This window comes from Corylus avellana, chromosome ca8, assembly GCF_901000735.1.
Source record: "Corylus avellana chromosome ca8, CavTom2PMs-1.0".
Lineage (NCBI taxonomy): Eukaryota > Viridiplantae > Streptophyta > Magnoliopsida > Fagales > Betulaceae > Corylus > Corylus avellana.
In genome coordinates, this window is record NC_081548.1 from 13,870,541 (window position 1) to 13,884,265 (window position 13,725).

Here is a 13,725-nt window from a genome sequence, read left to right on the forward strand (position 1 = left end):
AAATCTAATACGCGGATCTGACGTGGTTTATTTGCGGAAATTTTCAGATCTGGTGCATGAAAGTTCCAGCTGAAAATACCACCTTCCTAGTTATATTTTGACTTTATTTTATTTTTAATATTTTCCTTAATTAGTCAAATTTGGATATTGTTATTTTAGGATAATATTTAGAATATTTTTGTTTTTATTGTTCAATTTATGCTTTGAGTATCGGATGTTCTTCTGTGCCTATTTTCATGATTGTCTCATTTAATTACTAGGAGGCCTACTAGTTTATTATTTGTTGCAATCTACTGCTAAGTTAAATATCAAATCCGTAATTGTTTGATCCCTCCAATTTGTGAAGCAACTAAGATTTAATAATTTACTGCGTCAGAAATTATTAGATCTTAGGAAAAACGTTCAACGAAATTAAATGCAACCACTTGTGCTGGTGTTGTTTAGCTTCATCGATCTTTCTAATTCTTAAGGCTGCTACTAGATTAAACCTTTAGCGCTTGTCTTGGGTTGTTTAGTAGTTAAGGTTAATTAGATCGCTTGTTTTCTGATTAACTGGGACTAAGGAGAGATAGGAAAATAGTTTCAACGGAGAATATTCAAAGTATGAATTGATATATAGTTGCATCGATGATCAATTGTAAAATTCCGATGGTGGATGTTGACTTAGACCAATGTTTGTTCTTTTGATTGATTTTGATACTTTAATTTGAATTGTTCCTTAGTTGTTCTTTTTAAAATTGTTTTTGTTATACTCAAACCCCCCCCCCCCCTCCTTGTTCACGTAGCATAAAACTAGACTAAATACTCTCCGTGGGAACAACCCTTACTCACACTACTACATGTATTTTTAGAAGTATAGATTTTATTTTTGGTTGCCTGTGACAGCACACCACTAACCGAGCTATCCAAGTCCAGAAATTGATCTGCCTCCTTAAAAGTTGCTGAATAATGGGATCTGAGTGCACGAGGGATGCCGACTCTATCGGGATAGTGGTAGTGGGAGCAGCACTAAAAGGATTCATCGAAGTTGCCGCCAAGGGAGTGGCGGCAATGGGTTTATTAAGAAGAAGAGCCTCGTATGCAGTTACTGGAGCCACGTTAGGCTCTGGATTGACTCCTCTCTGTGAGACCAAGAGATCAACAAAGAGGGACTTCCCCTTACCAGCCTGAGCAGCAGGTTTCTTGCCCTTCACTACTCTCCTCCTTTTTCAGTTGAGGGACTTCAGGTACCTCAGGCTCATCAAGCAGCTTCAGAGCCTTCTTTGCCTGAGGTTCGTCCACCTTTCCCTTGCCCTTCTCCACAATGGGCTTTTGGGTGGTGGCGCCTCTGGTGTTGGCCGCCAAAGGACTCAAATCTATGACTGCCAGAGTTGGTCTCTTCCTTGACCCCCCAGCGCCATCCTTGGTGGCATACAAACAGCTATTCAGCCTAGCCGTCGTGACCAACTTCTTATAGGTCATAGCCTATTCCTATTTCTGGGCCCAGGCCAATACCTTGTTTACACGAGCCATTTCCTCCTCAGAAAGGCAGATCTCCTTGTGAAGGCCCAAGAGAGGGACGGTCATTTCCCGAGGTACTCTCGATCCCTCTGCCTTCTCTCCAGGAGCGAATACCCACTGCCCCTGCGCGAAGAAATATTTCTTCTTCCATCCATTGTTGCTTGTAAAGGTCTTGTCCATCTGGATGAATTTCCCTCTTCTTGTCTGAAAGTTGTACAAACCATCGCCATTGGGATTCTTTTGGATTCGGTACATCTATAAGAACTCCGGGACTGTAAGACGATCCTCTTCTTCGAGAGCCATGGGCCAAATGGCGACACAAGCGAAAAACAGCCTCCAGGTGTTAGGAACCAGTTGATGCGGAGCCACATTCAGACGGCCCAGGAGCTCACGGACAACCCTTGAAAAAGGCAATTTGAGACCTACTCAGAACATATCCTCATAAAGACAGACCTCGTGTCTTCCGGCATCTACTATTGCGCCCTTCCTTTCATCATCAAAACGGAGCTTCACCGATTTTGGGATGTAACAATCCAAAATGATTCTACGCTCATCTTCTTTGGTCAGATCTGGCCTCCATAAGGCTGGGTAGGTCTTACCCAAACCACAGTCTGATTCTGATCCTTCGTCTTAAGACATAATGAGATTCGAGATTTCGCCGAGAGGAAAGAGAGCAAGAAATTTTTTTCTTCAAAAGGGCTGGGTGCAAAGTAAAGCGGCAAAGAAAAGAAGAGTATTTTATAACCTTGAGTAGGCCAGATGGACAGTCAGTGTCAGTTGAAGAAACGGTGAGGATGAAAACACGTAGCCCTAAGAGGCGCCTCGAAAACATGCGCAATAAATGAGGTGAGAAAAACGCGCCTCTGTGAGTCACGTGTGACAGCTGACAACCGACAACCGAAAGTACATCCACACAGACGCTGACACGTGGAAAACCGATTGGTCCTCAGTCATACCAACCAACTCGGCAAAAAATTGGAGGAAAATTTCCCGCCAAAATTTGAAATTCAAATCTCCCACCTTAGAGGCCTCGGATTTCACTTCAAAAGAGTCAGGCCTCAAAAGGCTGATCCATTTATGAACACGAAATTTTCATAATCTTTTAGACTAGGAAATTGGGGGGTAACTATTGGGTCATGGATCAGCTTCATAAGGCCCAACGGATCCCAAACCCGATTCTAGCAAGTCACCAGACCCGACAAGGCCTTGGACAGCTTTTTCGAGGAGGTTTCGAACACCGAGGAGGTCTCGGATATTGAGTCCGAGACTCAACTCCTCAGGAGCAAAAAAGTCAAGAGTCGAGGGTAGACCATTCATTTCACAACAGAGGATATCAACATATTCAACTTAAAAAGGTGATCTTATCCCACATTTGAAAAGGCTCTCTACAATGTAGACAGCTATCTATGTTATCAATTCTCCTTATACAAACGGGATAATTGATAACCACTCAAATTCAAAAGGTTATCTAACTCAAACAGAAGCCTTGCTGCTTATCCCGAGATCTTGGGTTACTAAGATCATAAGGTGGCAAACAAACCCTATCCTTCTCAAATAATTGCAAAACAGATATTGAGGGATCAGGGAACGAACTCTACTCTATGCCTATAAATACAAGTCTCAACCTAAACCAAAGGTAAGCACAATTATGGTTCTAAAACTTTGATTGCTTATACACTCTTCCCTCAAAACACTAACTTAGGCATCGGAGCTTCCCCGTTGGAACACCATCGGGGACTCTAATCCTATTATTCGTTTTGTGTGTAGCCTGATGCATCCCCGAAACTCCCAACACCTCCCAGAAGGTGTGCCACGTCACCACTCGAAAAACTGTGCATCAACAACCATCACCTAAAATTTCTCCCTGGCTGAATCAAGCACAATTGTTGCCGCTTCCTTGATTGAAATTATTATCTCATATGGGTATCCCAGTACCTTCCAATTTGGGGCGGACCTACGTTTATAGTTGGGGGGACAATTTTTTTTAAAATTCCTTCAAAAGTCTACTGTTACCCTTCATATTTCACTTTTTGTCCCTTCATATTAATATTTCGTCTCCTCAAAGTTAAAGAATGTAGCTTTTACGGTGTACAAAGAAGTAAAACGATATTCAAAAGTCAAATAAGAAAAGAAATTGCAATCCTTTTTCATAAGATGCGCAGCTTTTCACACTGCACAAGGCTGCACTTCTTGTGCAGTGTGAAAAGATTTGTGCATTGTGAAAAGAGAAGTAACTTGAGCTTTCTTGTTTATTTTATTTTTTTACCGGTAATAGGAAAATAGCTAGTCAAGAGGGAAAAGCTTATTTTCCACACCTTACAAGTTTTATAGTAAAAAAAATTAAATTAAAATAAAAAATAAAAAAACTTTCTATTTCCTCTTTCTCATATGAACCAAATTTATTTTAGGGGCAAACTTAGCACAAGGATTAGGGACTTAGGTTCCCCAAAAATTTAAAAATCGATCTAAACTTATATTTTTTATGAGGTAGACCCTTAAAAAATATTTTTTTTTCTCCTTAAATTTTTTTTTTTTTTGGGTCCCCCCTCGCTCAAACTTTTGGTTCCGCCCCTACTTCCAATCCTATGAGTTGTTGAGCATTGTTAACAGCTCATAGATTTCTCCTCCCAATACCTTCCAAATAATGAAGGTAAGGCCACTAGTAGTCTGAATCCAGTTTCTTTTGTGACACAAAAAGGACCAGTTTCTCTCACTTTCCATGAATTCCACTCTAAGGCTCATTTTGTTTTGTAAAATGATTTTCGAAAAATGTTTTCTGTATTTTCAACTATTTGGTGCGATCTAAAATAATAGTTGACAAAAAACATTTTTCGTTTGACCGAATATTCTTCTTTAATTTTTGAAAAATGGTTTTCATTTTTGAAAACCGTAAATCATTTTTCAAGTTTGAGCATCTCATTCTCAAATCGACATACCCCACTAGAATGTCGCCGGGACCTCACCGGGACCCTATTAGGACATCGCTAGGACTTGGTCAGGATCTGCTAGGACTCACTGAGGACACCTTCGAGACCTGGTCGGGACATTTTTTATAATTTAGAGTTTAATATAATTGAATGTATATATATATATATATATATAATTGTGATTTTTGTACATGCCAAACACCAAAAAATATTTTTCAAGCAATCATTTTCCAACGGAAAACATTTTATGTTGAAATAAATGAAGCCTAATTTGTTTAGTTCTGAACAAATGCTGGAGTTTTGTCATTCACAAAAAACTAAGGCTGGCAAAACAAGTACCTGACACGATCCGTAAAGACCCGCGACCCGATTAACCTATACACTAACATGACCCGTTTAACTAAATGGGTTAGCGGGTCTGACACGATTATAACACGAAAAATAGCTGGGTAACTCGACACGACCCGTTTAACCCATTTAAAATAACCAGGTCATATCGGGTTGACCCGACCCGACCGGACGTGTTCTTAATAGATAACCCAACACGACCCAACCCGTTTAAAAAGCTCTAAACCCTAAAATTTTATTAAAAAAAAAAGTAATAATAGTAATACCAATAACATTGTTAATTTATAACAAATTGTTAATTTTTTGTCACTTATATAGTCTTAGTGTGCACATTCAATATACAACAGAGTGGTCACCAATTCAAATTCTTGATGACCTCAAGTGTGTAGTAGGATGGTGTGGACTATGTTAAGCAAATATACATAGCCTAATTTTGACTATTCTTTTTGGGTATCACTTAGATGTGTCTAATGCGTACTCATCTTATGATAAATGGTAACATAGCTAATTCGGTATATATCATGTGGCTTAGGATCATTACAATGTAATACAAGCTCAGTATATGCCTATTTTGCGCACTTACAGTTCAAATCCACACATTCATTATCAAAAAGAAGAGGCCTAGATCAACAGATTCACAAAATTAGCAATTTTCAACTCTATATATATTAGATAGTCCATTTATAATATAGTTAGGAGATTTTTTTTACTTTTTTTTTAATTTATTTTAAAACGGGTCTAGCAGGTCGACCCGCCAGACTCTAACAGAAACCGAGTAGACCGCCAAACACAAAATTAATCAGGTCTTAATGGGATAGACCCAATTAAGACCCAAACCCAATACCTGTCAGGTTCGCGGGTCGTGTCAAAATTACTAGTCCAGCAAAAAACCTAAAGAGTAAGGAGAATTTTATTTTACAATTTTACATTCAGTCCCCCTAAATAAACATCCTGGTCCCATCTCTGACTTTAAAATATTATAATCAAGGAAATCCTTAACAGAAGTGCATACTATTTTCAGAAATTAGATCATTAATTTTTAATAACTATTGGATGCTTCCATTTGAGTCAAAATTGTGTGGTTAGAAAACTCATTGCGTATGTTACGATTTGAATGATCATTGGACAAAATTGTTGAAAAGAAAATAGAAAATACTGTCTGATTTCGAAAATCGAGGTTGCCTGGCACAAAAATAAGAAGAAGAAAAAAAAATTCTAATGAGGCAACTTCTTTACAAATAAATGTTTAAAAGAATGGAAAACTTCACAAAACCCCACGAGCAGAGGAGCTGTTTACATTTTATATGAAAAACTATATCATATGAACGGCATTCCAAGCACTAAAAGGAATTATGTATAATAAAATTCAAGAATCTACCAATTTGTATACTTCTGTTTTGGAAATCACAGTCAAAACAAAGTAGGAATTCCGTTACTACAAGCACAATTAATGTCTTCCCTTATCTTCTAATTGCATTTTGCCAGGAAACAAACAGAGAAAAAACACATTTAACATAATGCACTTTTTCCCCCTAACAATTGCATGTGCTGTTATTTATTATTTTGATTCCAGGAGATAGCTCACCAAAAAGAAAAAGAGAAAACTCACTGCACAATGCCAAGTCTGGCCCAGATTTTACAACTCTAGAAATGCAGCATAAAATCACTGCAGAGTAATCCCATATTCAACTCGGATAAAATGGGTCATAAACTGCAGCTATTTAAGATCAGTAGACATTGACCATCATGCTCAGAAAATTAAGAGAAACCAAAAAAGGCACATCTTACAAAGCGACAACATGATGTGCCAATACAAGACTTTAGGTTATACACATATCACTGTAACTTAGAATTGCAGTGCATCATGTCTGGCTTCTCAAGGCGTTTTCAAGCTGGGAATTTCTTCTTGCACACGCTAATATCGTTTTGTCAGCAGTGATGAAGTATGCTGCAACCGATGCTGTTTCCCAATCATAAAGTTACACAGTTAAGACTCAAATTTCAAGAGGAAATAGGTTTGGCGCATTCAGTTACAAGTAAATTGGCACAACAGGAATAAATAAAAATGCGAGAAAACTTGGGAAGAGGTTTCGGGGATCATGTGCATGTGTGTGTGTGTGTGTGTGTGTGAGAGAGAGAGAGAGACAGAGTACAAAACTTAAAAGATACTACACTTTCTTTAAACTTCTTCAGACAAGAAAAACCTCAATTTCACTGATCCCAAAAAAATTTATTTTTAGAACTCTCTGTGGTTGCTAAATACCCCATAACTAAAATGCTATGTTCAAACCCAGCATTATAACTTAGTAAAATTTGTATGAAATTATCATACCAGCAGATATAATAAGTGCCTGAGCAGTATAATTGAGGTTTGCCTTTGCCCAAGGAAACACACGAACTGCAACCAACTAAGAACATGAACAAGAGACGTCAATTAAACAAAAAAACACAAGAAAAAGAAACCACAATCTGCATGTAGGGGATGGAATGGAATGTGCAAGCTAAACAAGAACCAAGGAAATAATCATTAAATTGAGACTTTAACAGTAAATTCTTAGCATATGGACATCTTTGTCATCACCACCCACCACCATCATTACTATAATTAACAGATAACGTGCAGTTGGTTTGTCATGTGCTTCAATAATTTCCCACTTTGATTAGTTCCCACACCACATACCACATTATCCCGCCACAGGACAATGCGTTTCAATGATTGCCAGTTAACTTATTCACGTGAGGAAACAAGAGCTCAACAAATATCAAAACTAGGGTCTTTTGAACAGATGAACTATAATAAAAAACAATTCCTCAAGGCAACCAAACACAGGATATCTGTCATTGGTCCACTTTCATTGAGTTCATAGAAATCTACCAAATGGAAGTTAAAGCTCCTTGAACACCACTTTGCACCTCCAGCTGACAATTCAGGGCCTTTCTCCACCACACCCCCCCCCCCCCCCTCTGCTTTCTTTGTTTTCCAATGGTTGAACCTTATGAAGTCTCATTGCTTAGCAACTAAGACACTCACATACCCCATCAAGTCCCTTTTAGTTTTTGCAGCAGGCAGTTAGTGTCAGTCAATAAGATCTCCAACTAACTCAACTAAGACAGCATGCTTAATATCCTGAAGCCTGTTAATATCTCAATTCAAGCCAAATTGGTTCTTCAGGTTACCACAAATGAAGTAAATACCCAACTGACAAGGTGGGTTTGCCTTTGAAGAAGACATGCTGGCAGGATATTGTATTACAAATTTTGACCAGCTCATGTATAAGAAAGAAAATGAAAACCGTTAAGCCCTTGCCAAATAAAACCTCTGTTGATGATCATCTACTACATACTAAAATCTTTGATTCATTTGTCCCAAAAGATACAGGTGTGCCTATAACCTCGTTTTCAACAAATATGACCTCCAAAAACAGGAAAGATAATAAATTAACAACGAAGAAAAAGTCCAGCACAATATTTTTAATTAGTCCCAAATGAGAGTAAAATAATGACTATCACATACTGTTGGTATAGCGCTGGCAACGCATGCAATCGAAGCTGACTTGAATCCGGCACGAACACCTTCTGCATATTATGCATATATGCTTAAGTAATGTGAGTCATTTTCATGACAATATTGAGTAAACTTTCAGATGTATCAATACTCAAAAAAAAAAAAAAAACAACAACAACAACAACAACAACAAATGATCATGTAAACAATGACTACATGTCAAGGCAATAGAGGAAGAAATTAAAAAGGTAAGTTCCACTTTTCTTTTCCAAACTACCACCCCATTTAGAACCCTCTCCTTTAAACTTCAGATCTTATTAAAATTTGCTTCAATGTCCACTCTCCATCAAAATGGAGCATTGATTGAGCGAAAAAAGCAATTTATGTGCTTATTTACTTTGTGAAATGATTAAACTACTCCTGAGAAATAACTAGAAATATAAACGAAACGAAGGTGACATGGTGGTAGCTGAAGGCACTGCCAGTGACGGGGAATTAAACAGTGAACTCAGTGTAGTAGAAGGCGGAAAGGAGGGTGAAGAGACCATCAATGGCAAAGGAGAGGATGACAGCCAGGCCGGCATAAAGGAGGGCTATGCGGCTGGTGCTGACGAAGATGTCAGTGTTGATGGGATTTTATGTTCAACCTCTATGATCATGCCAGTCTGATTAGATTACAGACACCACCACCATGACTGCTTTAGCCTTCAAAGCCAACATTCCCACCAGTCTCAACACCCACCAAAGCTCCCAAGCTAGAATCAAAACCAGAGTGTTAGTATTTTTGTTGGCTTAATTCGGTTCCAAAATGCAAAGGCTACTGTCCACGGGCTTAAACATTGATATAGAATGCTCAGAATCAAATTTTCACCATTCTTAATGTAGATTCATGTGTCATGAACGTCCCTTCAAAGTTTCAGCTCAATTGGACCACAAACACCCATCAATCGAAGCTGCTGATCAAGGACCAACGGAATTTCCAGATTGCTGATGATTGCTGATTTTCACCCTCTGCAGGCCCTTTCCGGACAGGCCCTCCCCCTATCCGAACAGCAGTTCCAAAAACTCTGTTTCTGCTCCGCAAGGCCATGTCCAGACAGCCCATTAACCTGTCCGAACACCCCGTAAGTTTTACGCCCCAAAACGTGATTTTAAGTGTGTCAGGTCTAGGGTTTTGTTGGGAGTATATATACATCTTTATAGAGAGAGATGTACAAATTTTAAAACCCTAAAGTTCGTAAGAAGCTGTGCTTGAGTGATCAATTGTTGTAAGCCTTATTATTCCTCGTAAAGGAATTTTGTTAGTTTCATTGTGCGCTTCATTGAGAAGTTTATCGGAAGGATCCGGTAAAGAAGAATCACGTTGAAAAAGATTGTGAGCAAGGAGACGAGGGTTGTAAGTGTTCCTAAGGTCTATAATCTCTGAATAATCTTTTGATAGAGATTTCCTGGGTTTGGCTGCATTTGAGAGGTTTTACTTTTAGAGTGTTTTCTAAAAGGTTTTCTCTTCGTCACCAAGATTCTTGTGTCTGATTGATTGATTGGTTGTTTGTATATATTTTGGTGATTGATTGTTTATTGCTTCATATTATTAATTCCGCATAAATTGTGATAAACAAGATTTTTGAGTCGTTAAGCATTTTTCACAGAGTCTAACCCCAACCCTCCCCAACTTTTTTTGAGCCCTTTGTCCTCCAACTTGCAGAAACCCTTGAAGACTCTCTCCCCATTAAGCTCCTAGAAGACCCTCCTCTCAACTGCATGGCCCTACTGCAAAGACAAGCCCTTTCATGGACACCTCGTTCATCAATCACTTCCAAATCAGCGCAATCCCTCACCCTCCTCATTCCCCAGCTCTCTCATGGATTTCTTCAAACACCCAATTCCCCAATCTTGTATTGCTCATGGATATGTAGTAAATTTTGTAAATGGCTTGTTTGACCTCTCCCAGGGGTGGGAAGGGCACAATTATTTCTTTTAAAAATCCAATACATGGGACTCAAAGTTTCTGAAACATGTCATGATTGGTGGGTATAACAAATCAGTGCTGCTTGTTAGTATAAGTTCCACAACCAAGAATGCACACCAAATGTCGGAGATTTAAATGGATTTTCTCAATTGTTGACCAGTCAGCCTATGTAAACGGATAACTATGAAAGCAAAGAATCATGAAAGAAAAATGTGCAGCAAGTTCACCATTGACTTGCCTGTCTCAGGCAGTGCCTTCAACTACCTCTGCATCAACTTTTCCTATTTAAATTTCCACTACTCAAGGCTTGTTTAGACATTTCACATAATTCAGAAGAACAAACAGTTCATGTGTTGCATAAATTTTGAACGAGGGAGCAAAGTGATGAGATCTAAAGTTCAAAGGAGGATTGCAAATGAGCTGGTATTTTGTGAGGAAAGCGTAAATATCCCAAATCAAAATTTACGATTCCAAAAATTTCATTAATTAGAATGCAAGAAACGAGAGTTTCCACTCAACTAAACCTAGATACAGCTGTTAGATGGTTGACTTATTTTTTCTCACACTAGCACACAAACAAGCAAGGGTACACGCGCATTTCCAGTTGAATTCACTAGCCTATAAAAGGAAATTGACCCTCTAACTGGTTTTGTGAAAACTGAGGAACATATAAATGTATAAACTAGTTAACATATGTTTACCTCAACTTAACCAAGTAGCTGTATCAAGTTTATTGATTAGACCTTTTCCCCCTATTTTCAGATCCCAAAAGATACGAATCAAGATTAATAAAATAACCTCTAATTACTTTTCTGCTCCTACCTTTTTCCAAGCCACCAAACAGACCCTGACTGGAACCAAAAAGAGCACATAAGATAATCCGACAAGCTGATACCGAGTTTCCAGAGATTTAAAACCTTAAATTTCCGTTCCTTTTTCTACCATTTCTCACCAATCAAACCGAGCACTTGAAAAAGAAAAAGAAAAAAAAAAATATATATATATATATATATATTATTCCAACAAAACCGAGCCGCCTTAATCAACAATTAAACAATTAATCAGACCATCAGCTAAACAACCAAAAATATAGAATAAAACTTACCCTATAATTCAAAAGCTCCACTCCAAAAAAGTTCAAACTCAAATTTTCCGATTCTCGGCAACCAAACAGGGCATTGATAAACTAAGAAAAGAGACACAAAATTAGATAAAACTGAGCCCGGATTAGTCGAACCTCGAGTGCAATTTCTGGCGTTCAGGATCTTCTGATCTTCAAGAGGAGAAGCAATCACGAAGCCCTTTCTTTTCTTCACCCACAAGTCCCTCATTTCCGATGGAATTCCCATTATTCTGTTACTTTCAGTTCTCAAGCTTGAGATTGTAGAAAGAGAGTCGTGTATTATTTGTAATTTGTGACCGATTTTGAATTGGCTTTGAATTTGTTGGCTTCGGTCGATGGCTGCATTTGTATTTATATGGAGTAGTTTCGGAAATATAGACGAACCTGCTTTGGGTGCGCCTAGGGCTGTTAAGTGAGCCAAGCGTCTCGCGAGCAAGCTCGGGCTCGGCTCGCATAAGCTCGGCTCGTGCTCGACTCGAATATTAAATGAAGCACTTAATGAACACAAATCTTGGCTCGAATATTAAACGAAGCAAGCTCGGCTCGACTCGGCTAAGCTCGTGAACAGCTCGTATAAGCTCGAGTGTGTGTATATATATATATATATACTAAGTAATAGATAATTAATTATAAATCTCATAATTATTAAAACCTTAAAATTGCATTTATATTTAAGCGTTAGAGAATGAAAAATTCTAGACCCTTCGTGATGAAAGAGAGAGAGCAATCATTAAAAAAACCTCGATTCAATTAGAGCAGATCCAAACGAAAGGAAGAAGAATCAAGCAGAAACTATTGAGGGAGATTGCGAAAGGCATAAACTATTGATGAATCAAACAGACCCAAACACTATCACTACATGTCTGGTGAGTGAGAGTGAGAGAGTGGGAAATGAGAGTTCAGGTGGAAGATCCGTTGTGACTGGTGAGGGGGATTGAGAGAGAGACGTTAAAAAAATATTTTTTTGTAGGGGGCGTTGTCCCAATGCAGTCTGAATGCAACCTGTTAACTTGTCCCACATTGTTAAGAAAACATCAATCTCCAAGTTTGCTTATCTATAAAATGATGCATATCCTCTCTCTTTGAAACCAAATGCCTTGCTGCATTGACTCAGGCTCCATACTCGACTAGCCAGGCTAAGCAAATACTCATATGCAAACTAACTTCTTAAGCCGTTTAAGAGTACTTGAAGTTAAATTTTTTTTTTAAAACAAAAACATTAAATATAAGAGCCAGCTCGCGAGCTGGCTCGGCTCGACTTATTATTAGCTCGAGCTCGATTTTTTTGGCTCGCCCTTAAGCTCGACTCGAGCTCAAGCTCGAGTAAAATTTAAACGAGCCAAGCTTGAACAAGGGAAGCTCGCTCAAGCTCGGCTCGTTTACACCTATAGGTGCGCCTACCACTGCCAGCGTTTCCTCTCTTTCAATGTCGTTTTGGATTTGCTTATCCTCGTCTTTTACGTTTTTTCTTTTTTTGCAACTACCGGTCAGTTATTATTGTATTGGTCTTTATTTAAGATTTTTGTTTTAATTAAATTGTCTTTAAGCTTTTTTTTTTTCTTTTTTAAATCGTCTTTTTTTAAAAAAAAAAAAAAAAATCAGTTTAGTCTCATTTATTAATTTTTTTGATAGGTATCTCATTCATTAATAAACGAGCATAAAACTCAAATAACATAAAGCAAAAGCTCTGAAGTAACCATAGCCGAAGTTACGAGGTTACAAGCGTTAAAGATGACGTATTACATTTCAGACTCAAATAAAATCCGCTAACTTATGACTAATTTTCAAATTAAACAGCAAATATGCGCCAAATAGACTTAAACCAATGTATAGGTAACTTTTATTACTCAGCATTGAGGGTAGAGAATCCCAAGTCAAGCTCATCCTCCTCAAGCCAGAATAATATTCACATCCACAACCCAAAGGTTTGGACCAAAGCAACAAACCCGAAGGGTATCAAGCGGGCAAATTGAGAGAAAGAACCGAGCATTATTATAAGCAAAAACAAAAACGATTACAGGGAAACAAAACAAGACAGAAAAAAACAAAAAAAAAAAATGAAAGCATGACAAAATTACAGGGAAATAAACAATATAAAAAGCACACCAAAAGGATGACAGCAACCAGAAAAAAGAGCCAATCGCGTGCTCGCTGAAAACCGAAAACAGAAGGAGCGTTGGAAGCTCATTGTGGTGGGGGCGTGAGAAAAGGCCTAGTAAAGGACTGTGGGCGGTGGAGCACGCAGAAGAGATCGGCGGCGCACTCAAATGGAGGGGCAAGTTTGAGTGAATCCCAAGAGCATCACCCACAAAGTGTACCTAAACAAGCAGGAAAAAAAAAAAAAAAAAAAAAA

General features: G+C 38.3%; 1 protein-coding gene across 1 annotated transcript; it reads right to left on the reverse strand.

The window, feature by feature from the left end:
• Positions 1-6,362: 6,362 nt before the first annotated feature.
• Positions 6,363-11,716, reverse strand: LOC132191134 (early nodulin-93-like). Its single transcript, XM_059606148.1, has 4 exons — positions 11,487-11,716; positions 8,290-8,351; positions 7,108-7,183; positions 6,363-6,735 (listed from the first exon to the last, which is right to left on the reverse strand). The coding sequence occupies exons 1-4, from the start codon at positions 11,596-11,598 to the stop codon at positions 6,638-6,640; spliced, it is 348 nt and encodes a 115-aa protein (XP_059462131.1). The 5' UTR covers positions 11,599-11,716; the 3' UTR covers positions 6,363-6,637.
• Between the last annotated feature and the right edge of the window lie 2,009 nt (positions 11,717-13,725).

Bases quoted from the DNA above. Each gene is read 5' to 3' on its own strand.
- LOC132191134 (XM_059606148.1), bottom strand. From the start codon at position 11,598: ATGGGAATTCCATCGGAAATGAGGGACTTGTGGGTGAAGAAAAGAAAG. The intron at 8,352-11,486 runs GTTCGACTAATC...CATAATATGCAG, and splicing joins CGCCAGAAATTGCACTCGAG to AAGGTGTTCGTGCCGGATTC. The intron at 7,184-8,289 runs GTATGTGATAGT...TCATGTTCTTAG, and splicing joins TTGCCAGCGCTATACCAACA to TTGGTTGCAGTTCGTGTGTT.